Source organism: Bos indicus, chromosome 7, assembly GCF_029378745.1.
Source record: "Bos indicus isolate NIAB-ARS_2022 breed Sahiwal x Tharparkar chromosome 7, NIAB-ARS_B.indTharparkar_mat_pri_1.0, whole genome shotgun sequence".
Lineage (NCBI taxonomy): Eukaryota > Metazoa > Chordata > Mammalia > Artiodactyla > Bovidae > Bos > Bos indicus.
Window position 1 is genome coordinate 81,808,197 of NC_091766.1, and position 23,897 is coordinate 81,832,093.

Sequence of the window (23,897 nt, forward strand, 5' to 3'; positions counted from 1 at the left end):
CTCTCCTCTTTTACTTTCATCAAGAGGCTGTTTAGTTCTTCTTCACTTTCTGCCATAAGGATGGTGTCATCTGCATATCTGAGGTTATTGATATTTCTCCTGGCAATCTTGATTCCAGCTTGTGCTTCTTCCAGTCCAGCATTTCTCATGATGTACTCTGCGTATAAGTTAAATAAGCAGGGTGACAATATACAGCCTTGACGTACTCCTTTTCCTATTTGGAACCAGTCTGTTGTTCCATGTCCTGTTCTAACTGTTGCTTCCTGACCTACATACAGGTTTCTCAAGAGGCAGGTCAGATGGTCTGGTATTCCCATCTCTTGAAGAATTTTCCACAGTTTATTGTGATCCATGCAGTCAAAGGCTTTGGCATAGTCAATAAAGCAGAAATAGATGTTTTTCTGGAAATCTCTAGCTTTTTCGATGATCCAGTGAATGTTGGCAATTTCATTTCTGGTTCTTCTGCCTTTTCTAAAACCAGCTTGACTATCTGAAAGTTCATGGTTCACATATTGCTGAAGCCTGGCATTTTTGAGCATTACTTTACCAGCATGTGAGATGAGTGCAATTGTGTGGTAGTTTGAGCATTCTTTGGCATTGCCTTTCTCTGGGATTGGAATGAAAACTGACCTTTTCCAGTCCTGTCGCCACTGCTGACTTTTCCAAATAAGCTGGCTTATTGAGTGCATATTTTATGTTATATCAAAGTTTTTATTTACTTTGTAGATATCTTTTAAGAATTTTTAGGGAATTCCTTGGTGGTCCAGTGGTTAAGACTCTGCGTTTCCACTGCAGGGGGCACAGGTTGGATCCCTGGTCAGGGAAATAAAGTCCTGCAAGCTGTGCAGCCAAAAATAAAAAAATAAAATAAGAATAAATAGATGAATGAATAAGAGCTTTTATAGTCTTCTAGTGTTTACATTGAGCACATTTATGGTATTGTTTTTCTCATTTAGATCTTTATTCCTCATTTTGATGTTTCATGTTGATAACATGAGGACTTTTGACTGTGAGCGAGTGTTATCTTTTTATTAGCAGTGTCTGGGTTACATACAGCACCTGCGTTTCTGGTTAGTTTCTATTCTGTAGTGACAGTGTGGAGCAACCTGCTGTGTGATGGTAGGCAGCAAGGAGTCCTGATAGCAGAAGTGTAGCTGGATATGGGATGGTTTTGAAGTTATAAGATCACCGGCTGTTACAGGTGCCCTTACTACAGGTCAAGGCTGGGCAAGTTGCTGGGTTTGAGACGGTAGTGAAGGCCACTTAAAAAGCAGTCTCAGCACAGTTGAAATGACAAGATGAGCATCCACAGCAGCAAGTTTAGCATATGGAGGGCTCTGAGTGAGCCCTGGAATTACTGAAATTTGGGAGCTGTTTGTGGCCTTTTCTCTTGAGGCAGCTGCAGAGACCATGGTTGGTTCTGTTCTCAGAGTTCAGAAGGGGACTCCACTGAAATTAGTGCAGTGGTCCTCTACCCTGGCTTTTCTCTGGAGTCTACTGGGAAGATTATGACTTCACTGGTCTGAGGGGGCACCCTAGTAACAGCATTTGCAGAACTCCTTAGGTGAGTCAGATGTGCAGCTAGCATTGAGAACCGCTGTTTAATACAGTTTGCTATCTCTTTGAGGCAGGGATTGCGGTCTTCCTGCCTCAGTGCTTCTGATTGTACATCCAGATCACCTGGGATCCTGTTACATACAGATTTCAATGCAGGAGGTCTGTCGTGGGCTTGGGATTCTGCATGTCTAACAAGCTCCCAGGTGATGCTGTGTTTGTGTCCCAGACTGCACTTGAGTGGCATGAACTATTCCATGTGCAGAACCTGGCTTCCCTCTGCCTATGAGCGTCAATGAGGATCTTTCTGCTCTCATCCCGCTCTCTGGCATAACTTGCTTAGTATAGTAGAAAACTCAAGCCACGAGACCTGCTTTCCACTTCCAGCTCTGCCCCTAATTGGCTGTAGGACAAATCTCTTCAAAGTACTTCAGTCCTTCACCTTCTTATTGCTAAAGCAGGAGGGTGGAACTGGGTGAGGTATAAGATCCTTTTTGTTCCATCTCGTCCCATGAACGTCCAGGGTGTTTTCATACTCTGTGGGGATAAGGTTTTTATGTGGAAGACCATCCAGATTCTACAGTAAGGACCCCCCTTCCTCTAGCGATAGGGCTTACCTAGGCCTGAGCTTAGGATCATTGGAGAAAGTGAGACTAATCAATGTTAAAAAGTTAAAGAGGTTAATGCTAAATTGTAAGCTATAGTAAGTACAGTAAGACTACAGGGATGCTAGAGAGGAATGCCCATTGGAATTTTCAGGGGGAGGTTTGAGTTCAATTCTGTTTGCCTGGCTTGATGGACTGTAGTGCTAATTTAGAGGGCAGTTCTCATACTTTTACATTTGTTGTTTCTAAAAAAGCATCCTTCAACAGTGAGGAACAAAACATATTTTTATACCTTAAGTTAAAATGATGTGGGAGAAAGGCCTACTTCTGTGAAAGTAAATGTTTGAAATACTGTAAAACTCTCCTTTTTCTATATTTAATTTTTCAAGGCTAATCTTGACTATTAAGAGATTGATATTGAAAAGAAAATCACCATGACCAAATATAGGCTGAGGTAAAAAATAAAAACCCTTTTGCACTTCCCTGTAGACATTAATAAATAGTATCAGAAATTACTTAAAATGGAAATTTAAATTGTTTAAGTTATAAGTAACATTGAAAATGACACATCTCTATCCTAACTCATTGGAAAAGATACAAGGTAATTTATTTAGATTTTATAACATAGATGCACAGGAATTTCTGACTCACCTCTTTGATGTCAAAGGAGGTGTATTTTGCATTGTAATTAGAGCTCTACTAAGTTATAGCTTCCCTTAGGAAGAGATTGTATGACCAACACTCAGGTATTAAAAATACAAAATAGAACAGTTACCCTCATTTGATGGATTATATGCAGTACACACAATTTAGCTCTAACTTTTCTCTAAACATCCTAAGACTTTTTCCTTCTATTGCCAGATTATTTTGAAATTGCAGACTGTGAGCACTTTTTCTCAGGTATACATACTATTATGGTTTTATTGTATTTGGTAAATCTTATATATAATCAACTATTGATTATCTATCACAATGAATGATAATACAAATACAGTAGAAAAATCTTTTCGTTTTCAACTAATAAACACAATATATGTCATTTTATAAAAAGACTATTTTGGTTGCAAGTGACAGGAAACCCAATTCATATTGGATACAGCCAAGAAGGGACTTTTGGGGGCCTTTGAAAATGAAAATTTGAGGGCAGAGCTAGCTTCAGGTATTGTTGGTGTAAATAGTGTAATCAGAATCTTATGCATCTTGTGGTCTTGTTTCCCTCTGCGTTGGCTTTATCCTCAGGCTCCATTTAATTACATAATGGCTGCCAATACTGCCAAAGTTTTACCTTTCTGGGTCAAATATAGGAGAAAAGAGAATAGATTTCACTGGAAATACAACAATAATTCCAGCTACAAAATGTAGAACCTTAGTGAAATAATAAAAGATAATAGTATATGATACTTGATAGCTTATTTTACAGGTTCAGTTCAGTTCAGTTCAGTCGCTCAGTCGTGTGCTACTCTTTGCGACCCCATGAATCGCAGCATGCCAGTCCTCCCTGTCCATCACCAACTCCAGAGTTCACTCAGACTTACGTCCGTCGAGTCAGTGATGCCATCCAGCCATCTCATCCTCTGTCATCCCCTTCTCCTCCTGCCCCCAATCCCTCCCAGCATCAGAGTCTTTTCCAATGAGTCAGCTCTTCGCATGAGGTGGCCAAAGTACTGGAGTTTCAGCTTTAGCATCATTCCTTCCAAAGAAATCCCAGGGCTGATCTCCTTCAGAATGGACTGGTACAGGTAGAAAGGATATTCAGGACATTTAACCATCAATGATATTGGCATCAACCAGTCTGAATGAGTTGACTGCAGTCAACCAGAACTAGTATTGATCATGATCAAACAGCAGGTTCCCTGTGTGAATCCAGAGGGATGACAGTCCAATTGACTGAAAGGTATGGATCACAGCCTTGTTGTGGCAGAGGGGCTTGTGTAACTAAATAAAGTTATGAGCCATGCTGTTCAGGGCCACCCAAGATGGACAGGTCATAGTGGAGAGTACTGACAAAACATGGTCCACTGGAGGAAAGAAAGACAAACTCCTCCAGTATACTTGCCTTGAGAACCCCATGAATAGTATGAAAAGGGGAAAAGATATGACACCAAAAGTTGAGCCCCCCTGGTCAGAGGTGTCCATTATGTTACTGAGGAAGAGCAGAGAAATAGCTTCAGAAAGAAGGAAGAGGCTGGGCCAAAGTGGAAACAACACTCAGTTGTGGATGTGTCTGGTGATGAAAGCAAAGTCCTAATATGTAAAGAACAATATTGGAGAGGAACCTGGAATGTTAGGTCCCTAAATCAAAGTGAACTGGATGTGGTCAAGCAGGAGATGGCAAGAGTGAACATTGACGTTTTAGGAATCAGTGAATTAAAATTGATGGGAATAGGCGAATTTAATTCAGATGACCATTATATCTGCTACTGTGGGCAAGAATCCCTTAGAAGAAATTGAGTAGCCCTGATAGCTAACAAAGGTCCGTCTAGTCAAGGCTGTGGTTTTTCCAGTGGTCATGTATGGATGTGAGAATTGGACTGTGAAGAAAGCTGAGCGCTGAAGAATTGATGCTTTTGAACTGTGGTGTTGGAGAAGACTCTTAAGAGTCCCTTGGACTGCAAGGAGATCCAACCAGTCCGTTGTAAAAGGAGATCAGTCCTGGGTATTCTTTGGAAGGACTGATGCTAATGCTGAAACTCCAGTACTTTGGCCACCTCATGCGAAGAGTTGATTCATTGGAAAAGACTGATGCTGGGAGGGATTGGGGGCAGGAGGAGAAGGGGACGACAGAGGATGAGATGGCTGGATGGCATCACCGACTCGATGGACATGAGTTTGGGTGAACTCTGGGAGTTGGTGATGGACAGGGAGGCCTGGTGTGCTGCGATTCATGGGTTTGCAAAGAGTCAGACACAACTGAGCGACTGAACTGAACTGAACTGATAGCCAACAAAAGAGTCGAAATTACAATACTTGGGTGCAACCTCAAAACCAAAAGAATGGTCTTGGTTCATTTGCAAAGCAAACCATTCAACATCAGTTTAATCCAAGTCTATGCCCACACCACTAATGCTAAAGAAGCTGAAGCTGAATGATTCTGTGAAGACTTATAAGACCTTCTAGAGCTAATACCAAAAAAGAAAAAAAGTCCTTTTTATCATAGGGAATTGAAATGCAAAAGTAGGAAGTCAAGAGATGACTGGAGTAACAGGCAAGTTTGGTCTTGGAGTACAAACTGAAGCAGGGCAAAGGCTAACAGAGTTTTGTTAGAGAGAGAACACACTGGTCATAGCAAACACCCTCTTCCAACAACACAAGTGACTCCTCTACACGTGGACATCACCAGATGGTCAATACCGAAGTCAGATTGATTGTATTCTTTGTGGCCGAAGATGGAGAAGCTCTGTACAGTTAGCCAAAAAAAAAAAAAAAAAAAAAGACCTAGAGCTTACTGTGGCTCAGATCATAGAGATCTTTACCGCAGACTTCAGGCTTAAAGTGAAGAAAGCAGGGACCACTACTAGACCATTCAGGTATGACCTAAATCATACCCCTTATGATTATACAGTGGAGGTGAAGAACAGATTCAAGGGATTAGATCTGATAGACAAGAGTGTCTGAATAACTATGGATGGAGGTTGTAACACTGTATAGGAGGCAGTGACCAAAACCATCCCCCAAAAAAGAGATGCAAGAAAGCAAAGTGGTTGTCTGAGGAGGCTTTAAATATAGCTGAGAAATGAAGAGAAGCAAAAAGCAAGGAAGAAAGGGAAAGATATACCAACTGAATGCAGAGTTCCAGAGAATAGCAAGGAGTAATAAGAATGCCTTTTTAAGTGAACAATGAAATGAAATAGTGGAAAACATGGGGAATGGGAAAGACTAGAGATCTCTTCAAGAAAATTGGAGATACAAAGGGAACATTATACAAGGATGGGCATGTAAAGGACAGAAACAACAAGGATCCAACAGAAGCAGAAAAGATTAAGAAGAGATAGCAAGAATACACAGAAGAACTCTACAAAAAGGTCTTAATGACCTGGATAACCATAATGGTGTGATCACTCACCTAGAGCTAGACATCTTTGCGTGTGAAGTCAAGTGGACCTTAGGAAACATTACTACAAACAAATCTAGTGGAGGTGATCAAATTCCAGCTGAGCTGTTTCAAATTCTAAAAGATGGTGCTGTTAAAGTGCTGCACTCAATATGTCAGCAAATTTGGAAAACTCAGCAGTGGCCACAAGATTGGAAAATGTCAGTTTTCATTCAAGTCCCAAAGAAGGTCAGCACCAAAGAATGTTCAAACGACTGTACAATTGTGCTCATTTCACATACTAGCAAGGTAGTGCTCAAATTATCTTGTGAGTAGATGGTAAAGAATCTGCCTGTAATGCAGGAGAACTGGGTTTGATCCCTGGGTTGAGAAGATCCCCTGGAGAAGGAAATGGTAACCCACTCCAGTATTCTTGCCTGGAGAACTCCATGGACAGATGAGCCTCATGGGCTACAGCCCGTGGGGGCATGACTGAGTGACTTTCACTTCAGTTCGGTGCTCAAACTCCTTCAAGCTAGGCTTCAACAGTATGTGAACTCAGAAATTCCAAATGTACAAGTTGCGTTTTGAAGAGGCAGAGGAACCAGAGATCAAATTGTCAACATGTGTTGGATCATAGAGAAAGCAAGGGAATTCCAGAAAAACACCAACTTCTACTACATTGACAACACTAAAGCCTTTGACTCTGTGGATCACAACAAACTGGAAAATTTTTAAAGAGATGGGAATGCCAGACTACCTTACCTGCCTCCTGAGAAACCTGCATGCAGGTCAAGAAACAACAGTTAGAACTGGCCATGGAACAAAGGACTAGTTCACAGTTGGAAAAGGAGTACGTCAAGGCTGTATATTGTAACCCTCCTTATTAACTTCTATGCAGACTACATCATGTGAAATGTCAGGCTGGATGAATCATAAGCTGGAGTCAAGATTGCCACAAGAAGTATAAGCAACCTCAGATATGCAAATGATACCACTTTAATGGCAGAAAGTGAAGAGGAACTAAAGAGCCTCTTGATGAGGGTAAAAAAGGAGAGTGAAAAGCTGGCTTAAAACTCAACATTCAAAACATTAATATCATGGCATCTGATCCCATCACTTCATTGCAAATAGATTGGGAAAAAGTGGACACAGTGACAAATTTTCTTTTCTTGGGCTCCAGAATCATTGTGGACAGTGACTGCAGCTGTGAAATTAAAAGATGTTTGTTCCTTGGGAGGAAAGCTATGGCAAACCAAGACAACATATTAAAGAGCAGAGACATCACTTTGCTGACAAAGATTTGTATGATGCAAGCTATGGTTTTTCCAGTAGTCATGTATGGATGTGAGAGTTGGACCATAAACCAGGCTGAACACCAAAGAATGGATGCTTTTGAGTTGTGCTGGAGAAGATTCTTGAGCATCCCTTGGACTGGAAGGAGATCAAACCAGTCAATCCTGAAGGAAATCAACTCTGAATATTCATTGGAAGGTTTGATGTTTAAGCTGGAGCTCCAATACTTTGGCCACCTGATAAGAAGAACTGATTCATTGGAAAAGATTCTGAGGCTGGGAAAGATTAAGGGCAGGAGGAGAAGAGGGTGACAGAGGATAAGATGATTGGATAGCATCATTGACTCAATGGACTTGAGTTTGAGCAAATTCTGGGAGATAGTGAAAGACAGGGAAGCCTGGCATTTTGCAGTCCATGGGGTTGCCAAGAGTCGGACAGGACTTAGCAACACAAAAACAACAACAACAATTATAAAGATGCCATCAGATTTAAGAAAATATCATTTCTGTATTAGTTTCCTAGAGCTTCCATAACAAAGTACCACAAACTTTATGGCTTAAAACACAGAAATTTATTCTGTCAAAGTTCTGAAATTGGAAGTTGAAATTCAAGGTGTCAGCAGGGCCATGGTCCCTCCAAGGGCTCTAAAGAAGAACCTTTCCTTGCCTTTTCTAGCTTCTGGTTAGTTGATAGAAATCTTGAAATTCTTTGGCTGATAGATGCATCACTCCAGTCTTTGCCTCTTTCTCCCCATGACCTTCTCCTATGTGTCTGTCTCCATAGCCAAATTTCCCTTTTCTCATAAGGACACAAGTTATATTGGATTTAGGGTCTAGTTTATTCTAGTATGATCTCATCTTAACTTGATTACAGCTACATAGACCCTGTCTCCAAATAAGGTCACAAACAAGGTTTCTGGTGGATATAAATTTTGGAAGGATAGTGTTCAACCCCAGAGAAGATTAGCGTGGACCCTGTGCAAAGCTGACACACACACAGTATTCAACCCAAGATATTACCTAATATCAAACACTCTTACATAGTTGTCATGACACAAATTTGAAAACATATTCAATTTTAAATGGCTCACAACACTATAAAATCTCCTTATTTTATAGTTAAAAACTGGATTTTTGAATCTTAGTAAAAGTATTTAAGAGAATTATGAATTTTTTTAGTTTGAATGCTATTCTGTACATATATTTTTTTTTACTACATCAGATTAAGTAACCATGTTTTTCTTATTTATAATTATTTTAATTCTGTTGAAATGCAAATGTTAGTGTGACATTTTGGTGGAGAATTAATAATGGTAGTTAATACGTGAGTATGTGCATAAGAGTTACTAAATTTTTATGCGTGACTTCACTAAGTTCAAACTAGTTTTGCCTTAAAAAAAATGAAACTGATCACAATTAGATGAACATCAACTATTACTGATCATAATAGTAAGTGTTATTGGAAAAGATTACTTTTCATTTCAATCCCAAAGAAAGGCAATGCCAAAGAATGTTCAAATTACTGCACAAACAACTGCACTCATCTCACATGCTAGCAAAGCAATGTTCAAAATTCTCCAAACCAGGCTTCAACAGTACGTGAACCGTGAACTTCTGGATGTTCAAGCTGGATTTACAAAAGGCAGAGGAAACAGAGATTACATCGCCAACATCTGTTGGGTCATCGAAAAAGCAAGAGAGTCCCAGAAAAACATCTGCTTCTTTATTGACTATGCCAAAGCCTTTGATTGTGTGGATCACAACAAACTGTGGAAAATTCTTCAAGAGATGGGAATACCAGACCACCTGACCTGCCTCTTGAGAAATCTGTATGCAGGTCAAGAAGCAACAGTTAGAACCAGACATGGAACAACAGACTGGTTCCAGATTGGGAAAGGAGTATGTCAAGGCTGTATATTGTCACCCTGCTTTATTTAACTTATATGCAGTGTACATCATGGGAAATGCTTGGCTGGATGAAACACAAGCTGGAATCAAGATTGCCAGGAGAAATATCAATAACCTTACACATGCAGATGACACTATCCTCATGGCAGAAAGTGAAGAACTAAAGAGCCTCTTGATGAAAATGAAAGAGGAGAGTGAAACAGTTGGCTTAAAACTCAGTCTTCAAAAAACTAAGATCATGGCATCCAGTCCCATCACTTCATGGCAAATAGATGGGGAAATAATGGAAACAGTGAGAGACTTTATTTTTTGGGGCTCCGAAATCACTGCAGATGGTGACTGCAGCCATGAAATTAAAAGAGGCTTGCTCAAGGACGTAGTAATACATCCAGCGAGGAATGTTTCCTGCCATTGCCCTTGGGTGCGGTAGCTATGCATGATGTACATCCAGGGAGTTCCCTGGTGGTTCAGTGGTTAGGACTCCATGCTCGCAGTGCCGAGGGCCCAGGTGAATTCCCTGGTTGGGGAATTAAGATCCCACAAAAAGCACAACATGGCCATTAAATAAATACATGTGTATCCACGATCCCCAGGATCCATATTGACAAGGTGATTCTGGTGTCTGAAATTTACTCCAAAAAAAGAAAAAAGAATAAATAAAAGAGGCTTGCTCTTTGGAAGAAAATCTATGACCAACCTAGACAGCATATTAAAAAGCAGAGACATTACTTTGCCAACAAAGGTCCATCTAGTCAAAGCTATAGTTTTTCCAGTGGTCATGTATGGATGTGAGAGTTAGACCATAAAGAAAGCTGAGTGCTGAAAAATTGATGCTTTTGAATTGTGGTGTGGGAGAAGACTCTTGAGAGTCCCTTGGACTGCAGGGAGATCAAACCAGTCCATCCTGAAGGAAATCAGTCCTGAATATTCATTGGAAGGACTGAAGCAGAAGCTGAAACTCCAATAGTTTGGCCACCTGATGCGAAGAGCTGACTCATTTGAAAAGACCCTGATGCTGGGAAATATTGAAGGCAGGAGGAGAAGGGGACGACAGAGTATGAGATGGTTGGATGGCATCACTGACTTGATGGACATGAGTTTGAGCAGGCTCCAGGAGTCTGTGATGGACAGTGAAGCCTAGTGTGCTGCAGTCCATGGGGTTTCAAAGAGTCAGACATGACTGAGCGACTGAACTGAACTGAACTGACACTAATGGTAAAGAACCTGGCTGCCAATGTAGGACACTTAAGAGACACAGGTTTGATCCCTGGGTTGGAAAGATCTCCTGGAGGAGGGCATGGCAACCCACTCCAGTATTCTTGCCTGGAGAATCCCATGGTCATAGGAGCCTGGCTGGCTACCATCCATAGGGTCACAAAGAGTTGGATACTACTGAAGTGACTTAGTATGCATTCATTACATAAGAAGCAGGAGAGAAATGCAACTGGTAAAGGGCTCGGATACCTTCCAACATTTGAGAATAGTGGAAATTATCTTCAACTCTTTGAAGAATGGCTCTGAAAACGAGCTTAGACTCCAGAAGGCATAACTAGAACTGGTGAATTAAGGTTCAATGGACACACTTCAGTGCAATATAGAACTAAGGTTTTTCAGTGAACAGTGTGTTGTATACCAGAATGCAGGTGGTAGTTGTGTAAGGGGGTGACATGTGGGTTCCTGGACGTGCTCCGGAAGGAGGTGAAAGATTACCTCTCCAGGACCTCTTAATGGAGATCTTTCTTTGAGCAATAAATTGAAACAGTGGATCATTTCTAGCTTCAAGATGCAAGTCCTCCTAAAATTTCTATTTCTGTATATTCTATTAAATGAATATCAATATTAATTATATGACAAGACATTTCTATAAGTTGATATATTTTTAAACAGCTGCCAACCTATGGTGCTCTATGAATTCTATGTTTTGAAGTGCTTGGGGGAAAAAGGTATTTAACCTATGAGAAGAGGAAACATCATTAATAGGTGATAAAAGTAGGGGCTTAAAACTTCTATTTATTGAATACTTACTGTGTGCAGGATGAATTGGATGAATTTATCCATATTATCTCATCTCATTTAATATGCTTAGTTTTTCATTGCTTGGTTTGGAACTTGTGAGACACTGTAGTTCTTAGAATGATGAATTCTCACAATAATTGGCTTTTTCTTATGTATTCTTTGGTGATGGAACACAGGACTGTTCTGATGGCTACATGTGTAAAACACATTTTCAAGTTAAAAATGGAACTGCAGTGTCACATCAAGGAACATCTGACCATGTACAGACATTTCTTCCTGTGGAGGTGAGTGATTTAACATATCATGTTCTCCTTTTCAGTCTTTGTAAAGCATAAAGTAAAAGTTTGAATCTGATAAATATATTTAAAAAATTAACTGCCATCAGATCCTGAACTTGTTGTAAGGGGAGAAGTGAACATCATTTCTAAGAGGTATTTTCTTCTCTAATATTGAAATCAGGAACTGTGGTAAAGTTAAGATTCACTCTGGGTCTGTACAGCTTGTCACAAGGCTTCACCCTTTTGGTTTCTCTTAGATCTAAAAACTACAGATGCCTTCCGTTGCTTATTGATTTTTTCCAGTAAAATCCCCTCAGGATAATACCAGGCCTATACCTCAGCCGAGTAATGTATGATGGAGATCTCTTTACCTAGTCTACCTTTAATTCTTCTCCTTTGTCCTTTAAAATATGCTGGATCTGGGTCTCATTCCTTAGGGGACTTTAACCTTGACTTGAAAATCTTGCTAAATTAAAATTTAATAAGCTACTAATAATGGCATAATGGTTTTCTGGGATATTTTCAACTTTCTTTTTATCAAAATGAAAATAGACTTATTGTACTTTATGTTGTTAATAAAATTTTTTATACATCCATTGTAAAATTAAACAATAGAAAAATATATAAAAACTCCCATACATCCTTCAACTGAAGGTAACCACTATGAATATTTTGGTAAGTATCCTTATGCAACGCATATTTCTGTCAGACACACACATACATACTTGTGTTCTGCAATGAACAAGTATGGCATGGAGATCTTCCCATGTCAGTAGATGTAGATATCTGTAGTTAGTTATTTTTTAATGGCTCCACTGCATTTCATCCTATGGATGAACTATAATTATGTGAACCCATATTGAAGTAAAATGCTTGAATTTTAAAATTGAATCAGTGGGGATCTAATTGCTTCAACATGAAGAAAGAAATATAATGCTTAAATTCCAAATTCCAAATATCCTGGTAAAATGGGAAAGGAGACTTTTTTTGGTGACAGTTAAGCCCTAACCCCTTCTGTCTGTGTATTATGCTGGCCTGGAAGTAACTGTTGCCTATATAATTTATTTTTTATTTATTTTTAAAATTAAATTTATTTTTTTTAAAGTACTCCAAGGGATTTTTATATTTGGTTGCACCAGGTCTTAGTTGCAACATGTGGGATCTAGTTCCCTGACCAGGGTTTGAACTCAAGCCCCCTGCATTGGGAGCTCGGAGTTTTAGCCACTGGACCAGCAGGGAATCCCATTGCCTGTATAACTTACTTTGCAATTTATTCTTGAGGATATTGTGTTTGGTAATAAAGTAAGTGCCCCTGATTTATATATAGATTTAAGGTTTTTTGGGGTAATGTTTTTAGTATACTGAGTGCTTAGTCACTCAGTTGTGTCCGACTCTTTGCAGCTCTCTGGACTGTAGTCTTCCAGGCTCCTCCATCCAAGAGATTTTTCAGGCAAGGGTACTGGAGTGGGTTGCCATTTTTCTCCTCCAGGGGATCTTGAGTAGGTGTTCAAATTTTGATTACTGTTTCATGGTTCGAATAACGAACATCATATATGAAGCCAAGCATGTTAGGAAGCTTTTCAGTTCATTATATATTAACTTCAAAAATGTACATGGAGATGATGATTTAAAAGATAAATTACTAGTTCTTCCCTAACAAGTTGGCAGACATTTGAAAAGCACTAAAAAGTGGTGTTGACAGTGTGAGGAAACTGACACTTTCTGGTTGATGTTTTAACTTCACAAAGTTTAAAGATGTGCACATACTATGAATTATCTATTCCAATTCTAGGAATTTAGCTTCATAAAATATAATTTTTTTCAACATTTCCCAACAAATTTCAAACATATGAAAAAGTAAAAAGAATTTTGCAGTGAACATCCCTGTATTCTTTGCTTGGATTCCAACATTAACATTTTGCTGTGCTTGCTGTATTATATATTTCTCCCTCTATTCATCTATCTTCCTTTTTGGTGCAGTGCTTTTACATCAAAGTATACTGCAGAAAATAATTAGAAATGTACAGAAAATTTTACATGTGTACATTTAAAACTTTTTCAAGTTTTACATGAAAGTATATTCATTCATTGGTCAGTTTTCATTCCAATCCCAAAGAAAGGCAATGCCAAAGAATGCTCAAACTACCGCACAATTACACTCATCTCACACGCTAGTAAAGTAAAGCTCAAAATTCTCCAAGCTAGGCTTCAGCAATATGTGAACCGTGAACTTCCAGATGTTCAAGCTGGTTTTAGAAAAGGCAGAGGAACCAGAGATCAAATTGCCAACATCTGCTGGATCATGGAAAAAGCAAGAGAGTTCCAGAAAAGCATCTATTTCTGCTTTATTGACTATGCCAAAGCCTTTGACTGTGTGCATCACAATAAACTGTGGAAAATTCTGAAAGAGATGGGAATACCAGACCACCTGATCTGCCTCTTGAGAAATTTGTATGCAGGTCAGGAAGCAACAGTTAGAACTGGACATGGAACAACAGACTGGTTCCAAATAGGAAAAGGAGTACGTCAAGGCTGTATATTGTCACCCTGTTTATTTAACTTATATGCAGAGTACATCATGAGAAATGCTGGGCTGGAAGAAACACAAGCTGGAATCAAGATTGCCAGGAGAAATATCAATAACCTCAGATATGCAGATCACACCACCCTTATGGCAGAAAGTGAAGAGGAACTCAAAAGCCTCTTGATGAAAGTAAAAGAGGAGAGTGAAAAAGTTGGCTTAAAGCTCAACATTCAGAAAACGAAGATCATGGCATCTGGTCCCATCACTTTATGAGAAATAAATGGGGAAACAGGGGAAACAGTGTCAGACTTTATTTTTCTGGGCTGCAAAATCACTGCAGATGGTGACTGCAGCCATGAAATTAAAAGACGCTTACTCCTTGGAAGGAAAGTTATGACCAACCTAGACAGCATATTCAAAAGCAGAGACATTACTTTGCCAACGAAGGTCCGTGTAGTCAAGGCTATGGTTTTTCCTGTGGTCATGTATGGATGTGAGAGTTGGACTGTGACAAAAGCTGAGTGCCGAAGAATAGATGCTTTTGAACTGTGGTGTTGGAGAAGACTCTTGAGAGTCCCTTGGACTGCAAGGAGATCCAACTAGTCCATTCTGAAGGAGATCAGCCCTGGGATTTCTTTGGAAGGAATGATGCTAAAGCTGAAACTCCAGTACTTTGGCTACCTCATGCGAAGAGTTGACTCATTGGAAAAGACTCTGATGCTGGGAGGGATTGGGGGCAGGAGGAGAAGGGGACGACAGAGGATGAGATGGCTGGATGGCATCCCTGACTCGATGGATGTGAGTCTGGGTGAACTCCGGGAGTTGGTGATGGACAGGGAGGCCTGGCGTGCTGCGATTCATGGGGTCACCAAGAGTCGGACACGACTGAGTGACTGAACTGAACTGAACTGATATTCATTTTACCATTATTTATAATAGGGAAAAGTAGAAACAATTAAAATATCCAACAGTAGTGGCACCCCACTCCAGTGTTCTTGCCTGGAGAGTCCCAGGGGCGGGGGAGCCTGGCAGGCTGCCGTCTACGGGATTGCAGAGTCGGACACGACTGAAGCAACTTAGCAGCAGTAGCAGTAGTGGATTAGTTGCTTATGGCACATCTCTGTGATGGACTTTGTGATTCAGTAGGTTTGGATTGAAGCCTGAGAATTTTCAGTTCTAACAAGTTCCCAGGTTATGCTGATGCTGGTGGTACAGGGACCACCACACTCTAATAACTACTGCAGTACTTTATAATGGAACTCTTAGCATATTTTAGATGTACAGCTGAGATGGTTAGTTAATATAATATATGGTAGAGTTGATATTGTAATAATCTTGATGAAATGAAAAATGTCTTAGGTTGAGCCTGAGATGGAGATTCCTGTTGAAGTGACTTATTAAGGATATGTTCTTAGGAGAAAGGGAGTGATGGAAGCAGGAAAGAACAAGGGATAAAAGCTAAGGGAGATTGTGGTCTCACTCGAGATGAGCTTTAGTCTGATCTCCTTAGAACTCTGGAGCGTAGATACCCAAAATTAGTCTCACCTTGTTTCCTTGAGGCTGACCTTTTGTACTCTGTAACATTTATTGATCTGTCAGTCTGTCATTGCCTGATGTAGAGGAAGACATAGCTTCCAAGCAAGATGGCTCCAGTATTACTGAGAAATTCTTCAGGGAAGAGGGCTGCTGTGTGTTGTCAGCCAACAATTACAACAGCTGGGTGCTAATGGGTACGCTGGCCTTAAGGGGACCTGGGCAGGGCAGCAACAGTGTCTACTACCAAAGAGTAACCTAAAAGCAACAAAATGGCATCTGTGAGGAAGTATATGTATAAGGCCTGCATTGACATGACAGCAGTTTGTTTGAGAAAGGACTAATGATTTTAGTTAACCCCAAGCTCAAGGTAAGTGAAAAAAATGCCATGGATGCTAGAGAAACTGACTGGAAACCTAAGACATATTAATGAAAACATGATTGGATCCCAAATATTGTCTGGGGTCCCCTGGAGGGTCCCAGAGACCCTTTTAAGGGGTCCACAAGGTCAAGTATATGTAATAATGTTAAGATATTATTTACATTTTGTACTTTCATTCTCCCCTAGTTTCCCAGAGGCTACCTGTGTGTGATTTTGCAACAGAGTGAGTGCAGAAACAGTTATAAAAATCCAGCTATCTTTAATTAAGTTAGACACTAAAAATATTTTCAAAATGTATACTGCTTTTCTTACTAATTTATGTTGTTTTGGAAAACATTTTTTCATAGAAACTTGCTGTTATATTATCATTCATAGAAATTTGCTATTATATTACCATGTATTTTTAAAGTGAACTAATATTTTTTAAATTTCATTTTTAATTTCTAATACAATAAATATCATGCACATAACTCTCTTAAGCAAAAAGTTCATTGGAATCTTCAATGAATTTTTTTTAAATTTTATTTTATTTTTAAACTTTACAATATTGTATTAGTTTTGCCAAATATCGAAATGAATCCACCACAGGTATACCTGTGTTCCCCATCCTGAACCCTCCTCCCTCCTCCCTCCTCATACCCTCCCTCTGGATTGTCCCAGTGCACCAGCCCCAAGCATCCAGTATCGTGCATCGAACCTGGACTGGTGACTCGTTTCATACATGATATTATACATGTTTCAATGCTATTCTCCCAAATCTCCCCACCCTCTCCCTCTCCCACAGAGTCCATAAGACTGATCTATACATCAGTGTCTCTTTTGCTGTCTCGAATTTTAAAAGTGTAAAGGGGTGTTGAGACCAGATAGTTTGAAAATCATTGCTATAGAACAAGGAAATATTACCTTATTATATGTGCAGAACAACATTGATAGAGTACATGATGAACGGATTCATAAATAATAGTTGAAAATTGATCATAAATGGGGTTTATCCATTCAAAGAAGCATGCTGGGGGCCATGGGTAGGCTTGAAAATATATTATTATGAGGACTATTGGGAGTTCTGGGGATGTTAAATTAGAACTAAAGACCTAAGAAGGTTAATTGTCTTAAGATATCTAGAAAGCTTTCCCGTGGAAGAGAGAGTAGACTCACATTGTTTCTGAGGAGACAGAGTAACTGGAAATTATTCAAGACAGGTCTCTCTACTGTTTAGGTTGCTCACAGTGAAGTTGGTCATCTTGCAAAGCTGTGAGTTCCCTTCCCTTTCTTGGAGATGTTAGCCACAGAGTGGATAACCTTTTCTCCAAAACAGTGGTCACTGACAGAAATGTTTAGATGTTTAAAGCACCAGGATGGTGATGAATGAAGTGGGCTGATGGGAGTTGGTGGGACCTGTGGAGAAGTGGAGAGGGAATGGTTCATCCAAAGGGGAGTAGAAATGCTTCTCCAGGTGGATTTTCAAGAGAAGGCAAGATTTGGATTTATGTGTTGATTTAAGTAAAAAAAAAAAAAAAAAAAAATCTGTGCAGACTAAATAGACTATGTGTATGGGCTGCAAATGGTCCTTAGGCCACCAGTTTATAACCTGGCCTCTAATATTATAGAAAGGGGTCCCACATTATATAGAAGACTGAGCCAGGGGACTTTGGAATTCTCTTTAGAATTTAGAGCACCATCCATAACTGGGCTTCCCAGGTGGTGCTAGTGGTAAAAAACCCGCCTGTGAATGCAGGAGACGAAAGAGACCTGGGTTTGATCTCTGGTTCAGGAAGATCCCCTGGAGGAGGGCATGCAACCCACTCCAGTAGTCTTGCCTGGAGAATCCCATGGACAGAGGAGGCTGGTGGGCTACCATCCATAGGGTCACAAAAGTGTTGGACATGACTGAAGTGACTTAGCACAGCATATCTGTACATCACATTTCCTATTTAAAGATATTTGAAAGAATGCCTCTACTAATAGTTACTTTTAAAAAGATCTAAAAAAAAACTGGCCATGTATGAAGTGGGAAATCAGATCACTTCTTTGTTCCAATCAGAACTGGTAGTCTTGCCTATAGAGGGGTAGCTGGATTCATGATTTTTATGCTCGTGAGTTTATAGCCAATAAACAGGAATTTAAAAATCAAAGAAATATAATGGAATATGTGAGTGAAGTAATTTGTTAAAATCATAATCTATGTCTTGTTTGAATTTTTAAAATGTAATTTAAAATGATACTTAAAAGAGTGAGATGATATTCAGAAATCTACTAAAAACATTGGGGTTTCTTAGTGTTGGTTTTGGGGACAAGAGTTCTTATATGATTATTCATTAGATAAGACATTTATTGTTGAGAGTAGTTACTGTGATTTGCTTGTGACATTTCTGAGTTTGTGAAGTAACAAACAAGATGTTCTCTTTTCATTACCAGTGACCAAGAGAGATTCATTGCTTTATTTATAAAAATAAAATAATAGTTTGAGAATGAAAGTGGTAGCAAAGGCTCTATACTCAAGTTAGACAATTTTTTTGAGGAAAATTAGTCACTGTTAACCTTTCAACCTCATGTGAATATTATTGCAAAATAACTACTAAACTTTAGAATTATTTTGTAAGGTTCTAAATTAACTTCCAGTGCTAAAGAATCCACCTGGCTATGCAAAAGACACAAAAGATGCAGGTTCTATTCCTAGGTCCAGAAGATCCCCTGGAGTAGGAAATGGGAACCTGATCCAATATTCTTGCCTAGAAAATTCCATGGACACAGGAGCCCAACAGACTACAGTCCATTGGGCTGCCAACAGTCAGACATGACTGAGTACAGCGCAACAACAGCAAATTAACTCATTGGCCAATATAGACTACAATGGCTGCAATTCTAGAGAATTCTAGCTACAGTGCTACAATTCTAGCTACAATTATGATTCTAGAGAAACAAGGTATAAGTTTTTTTTTTTTTTAATCATGTTTAACATTAAACCACTCTAAAAGGAAACAATGAGATGAATATTCAACATGGATATTGATTTTTAATGACCAGTAGTAAAAATTACTAATGAATGTTTAGAAGAGGGAAGTGCCTGAAATTTCTTCCTGTAGAAATAGCTTTTGTCTAACATTGGTTTGCATTTTCTTTTTATCTCTACCATCTTCATATATGGAATTCTGAATCATTTTCATAGAATAGAGATAGCCCAGATTTTGCCCTTCAATTAATTCAATTTCAGTTCAGTTCAGTCACTCATTGGTGTCCAATTCTTTGCCACCCCATGAATCGCAGCACGCCAGGCCTCCCTGTCCATCACCAACTCCCGGAGTTCACTCAGACTCATGTCCCTCGAGTCAGTGATGCCATCCAGCCAACTCATCCTCTGTTGTCCCCTTCTTCTCCTGCCACCCATAAATATTTATTTTAGGTTGGTCAGTGATTATTTTTTTATATTATTGAAGTTTGGATTCTTCTGTGTGAAGTTTCATTTCTTCCTTTTGAAGAGGTATCAGAGATGGGTATTGAGCATATTTTATTTATTCATTTACCATCTTCATTACTTTAAAGCCTGAGGTTACACCTTTAGATTACATTTTTAAAAACTATGAAAATGATAGAGTCATAAGAATAGCAATAGTATACTACTGGAAAAGGGATTTTTTGTCCTAGGGCCTTGTAGTCCAGTAACTGGGACTTTTCCTAGTCCAGGGCAGGTAGAATATTATAGAAAATCCTGAACAAAAAAAACAGCTTATCACAAATTCCCTGAAGCATAAAGCTGAGAATCAGTAACAGGAAATGATCTCAATTACCAAAAGAACATATTCAGAGAATGATGATCTTCTGATGTAACCAGGTCTTCAAATATACTCATTTGCCCTAAGGATTTTATTAAGTGGCTTCTAGGATGAGTTCTATTTTGTATGTCTGAAATAGACTCATATGTCAGAATATTATGGGTTTTTTATACATATAATGGAATAAATGACAAGCTACAGTTCTCAGTGTTAACAATTTCTCTGTAAAGCAACTGCTATTTTTAGACAGAAGTATAGACATATTAATAAATGTAAATGATGAGTAATAAGCATGTTTACCTCTAGTATCTGAAAATGTAACTATTAAACCAATGCTAACTAACACATCAGAAAATCTATTATACTTAATATGTGTAGATACAAATGAAAGTACCTGTAATAGTCAGTATTGATTTATTGATTTAATGAATCTAATGTTGATAGATAAGTGGATTTTTAAAGTAAATAACTATTAATACAGCAAACCTCAATCCCATAATACCATTTTGTGTTTTTCTTGTGGTATATTATGAAAATGTTCAAAGGCAAAGTAAATTTTATTTAACTTAGAGTGTAAATATATGCCACGAAGTGGTGTGTTTGAGAGAAGAGTATAGGATATTCTGAAAATCAGTCAGGTCTGATTAGGATTTTCAGTTCTAATAAAACTGTGGACTATTACACTAGATATAGTATTTATTATACAAACTACATTTCTTTAACTATGCTTTGACAGAAACATGTGTTTACTTATTCTTAGAACTCATCAGAAATCACATACAGAGATGTAGCACTAAAACTATTTGAACTACCTAATAAAATATTGGTGGGGGGAGCGTTCTTAAAAGACCTTAGTGTTCAGCTATGAAACCAAGAAGTATTATATGGAAGCAGAAACATGCCCCATACTCTCTCAAATCTTTCTTCTTTAGGCTCTTGGTACCTGAGTAATATCACTTTTCAAAATTCGGAGAAAATATTAGGTTTAGTGAGAACATATAACCTGAAAGGCTTCTTAAGTTTACTCCTACCTTTGAAATTCTCTGTGCTCTATTTGCTGTGGCAGAGCAAAGAGAGAATCTGTTTTTTGAGAGAAATCAAGTTGAATCAATCCAGATAGGTAACTAATTCTCTTTCTATTTTTCAAGCCAGTAGAAAAGCCTTTGCTAAGGCTAAGGCACCTGCCATACCCACTGTATTTTAACTCAGCAGTGAGTTATATCACAAAGCTTTCTTTATGTATAGTTCTAATATTGAAGTGTTTTTTTAAAGTCAAAAGTATGATCATTTCTAGCAGCAGATGTGTACTTGAGAGAATACCGAGCTGATATTTTCTGTATGAAAATCCGATTTTCAACGTGAAATGCTTCTGTCCAGTTGTAAAGGTCTAAAAGGAACCAGTTATTTCTGAGGAAGAACACTTAGTGTATTATTTTAATCGCTCTAATTATTTCTCCCATTTACAAAAAAATGAGTTTGAGTTGCTCTCCATGATACAGGTTTAAAAAAGAAACGTAATAGATTAATTGGAGGTTTCAAGCTTTATGAGGATATCTTGATTTTATAATCAAATCTAAAGTAAATGAAGGTGAAACCACTATTTAGTATTTCTTCCTCCTCCTTTTTTTCTTTGTTTTTGGAAATCTGTGGAAACTCCATGTGTGGAGAGGGATCCATTGGAATATTCTATAATGAGATTTGCTCTCACAAAATATTAAATAGAATCTAAAATATTTGAGTTTTCAAAGTTTTTTAAATCAATTATATTTAAAATTCCTTTTATTCCTTAGTTAAATTGTTTGTTTGTTTTTGTTCAATTATTTTTGACTGCACTGCAAGACATGTGAGATCTTGGTTCCCTGACCAGGGATCAAACCTGTGCATCTGCAGTGGAAGCACACAGGCTTAACCACTATGCTGCCAGGAAAGTCCTCCTCAGTTAAATTGAAAAGGTTAATTTAAAAAGTATTTTCTGGAGTGAAAGAAATACCCATCAGAATAATAGTCTATGCAGGACTCAAAAGCAGTCTAAAGAAATTGAATGTTGAAATGGAAATGTGAAATACCGTGGAAGACGGCAATCTTTGGATGTTTGAAAGACTGTTGATTTTATTTTTGTTTTTTAGCTTGAATGAAATTAGCTACTTGGCAGGATTTTTTAAACTGTTAGATAAAGACTATTATATAGAATGTGGTTTTACTACAGAATTATTGCCCAGAACTAGGGACAATTGTATATGTATATTGCTACTTATTTAATTGGACCCATGTAGGTGCCAATATTTTTTCAGCTAGGACCTGAAATGCTCAGTGTTAAAGAGGCTTTATTAAAAATGTGGATGAACTATTTTTACAGAGAGACAAAACATTTTCAAATTGGAATAGTGATTCTGAACCTTGCTACTAGACTCCAAGCATTGTCCCGGTTAGATCACTTTGATTCCACTGTGCCTAGCATATAACTGTCAGACACTAATAGAGCCTATATCTTGATTTTTCTGGATGGAATTATCCAAAATTTCCCCTCTCTCCAGTGTACTATTAAAAGTTAGCAATGTTAAAATAAATATTTTGTCATTATCAATTTTTGTCTGTTTATCAAATGGTACTTAGTAAATGAAGTGGCCAGGAATATTTGTTAAAGTTTATCTCTATATGTATGTGCCTAAGGGTGAAAAATAACTTTACCTTAAAATAAGTGGAAATAACCAGGTCTGAAATCTGTTGCTTGTAGAAGCAACACGGTATATTAAGATGAAATTTCAATTGCCATTTATCCCAAAGGGCCAAGAGTGGCATATTTGACAGATCGTTTTCAAGAAAAGTTTGCCAGCCTCCACACTGGTTTTACATACAAGATGATTGGTAGTTTAGTGTTCTTTTTAAAAATAATAAACAAATGAATGTTTCAGGAAACCTCTGATAGACTGAATCAGGTGGAACTGATTTAATGTTATGGATAATTACATAATTAGTGCTGTAAAAAATAAACTATACTATCTGCTTGATGGACTGGAGCTGCTGTGAAGGAGGTATATAATTATACAATCAGCATCCTCCTCCTATGCTGATTCTAGGTAATCCTTTTTCTTCCTTGTCTGAGAAGGGGCTTCCTGTCTGTGTTTCCTGATGTTAATTTTAAATGAATAGAGCTGAGCATTCTGTAGTTTCCCATCCCTTGATAAGTCTTCCCATGCTCCAGGTCTGTGTGAGACCATCCTCTGAGACCAGTGGCTTTCAGACTTTTGATATAGACTCACAATAAGAAATATATTTTACATCAGGACCCAGTACACACTACACACACATATCTGAAGCCAGGGTTCACAAGAAATAATTCTTATTCTTTTTGATCTACCTACTGTATTAATCTATTTTGCTCTATTTTATTTTTAAAAAAATGCTGGCTGAAGTCCACCAGTTGATTTTGGAATCTCCTAAGAGCTCATGACTCACGTTTAGAAAATATTACTTAAATCCTTGATGATTGCTAATGTCAGTGGAAGGGATTCAGAGAGTACCATAACGTTGCTGCCATGGGCTTTGGGTAGCAGGTGGTGTGGCATGGTTGAAAGAACAACAGCTTTGGAGTTGGGCAAATTTGGTTTTAAATGCCTGATTTTACTTATTTTAACTGTGTGCTTTGAACATGTGACTAAACCTCTGTGAGCCTCAAATCCCTTATCTGTAAACATGGATTCCAAATATTTGAGAGAGTCAGGAAGTGGGGAATTGGGGTCCATCTATTAACTGATGTCATGGAAGAAGGCATCTGATCATGGCTGAAAAAGTGGTAGGCAATTCATAAAGTTTACATTACTTTCCCCACTCTTTTTCAACATCAAACACCTCATCTGGGAAAGAGCATGGTAAATCCCTGCCTCACAGGGTGCTAGTGAGGATCACGTAGGATAATGGAACCAAAGACTAACTAATGTGAGTTTTTATCAGAGCATCCTTAAGGCAGTGTCACTGTTTGAGAATAAATCTATGAGAAAGTAG

The 23,897-nt window shown here is 38.4% G+C and overlaps 1 protein-coding gene across 2 annotated transcripts in view; it reads left to right on the top strand.

Annotated features, from left to right (window-relative positions):
* ATG10 (autophagy related 10) overlaps positions 1 to 23,897 on the top strand; it is a 259,676-nt gene that overhangs the window by 64,871 nt on the left and 170,908 nt on the right. For both annotated transcript variants that reach the window (XM_019965387.2, XM_070793999.1), the window contains one exon: positions 11,585 to 11,692. In XM_019965387.2, coding sequence (XP_019820946.2) covers positions 11,585 to 11,692 — 108 coding nt within the window. The remainder of the gene's footprint in view (positions 1 to 11,584; positions 11,693 to 23,897) is intronic.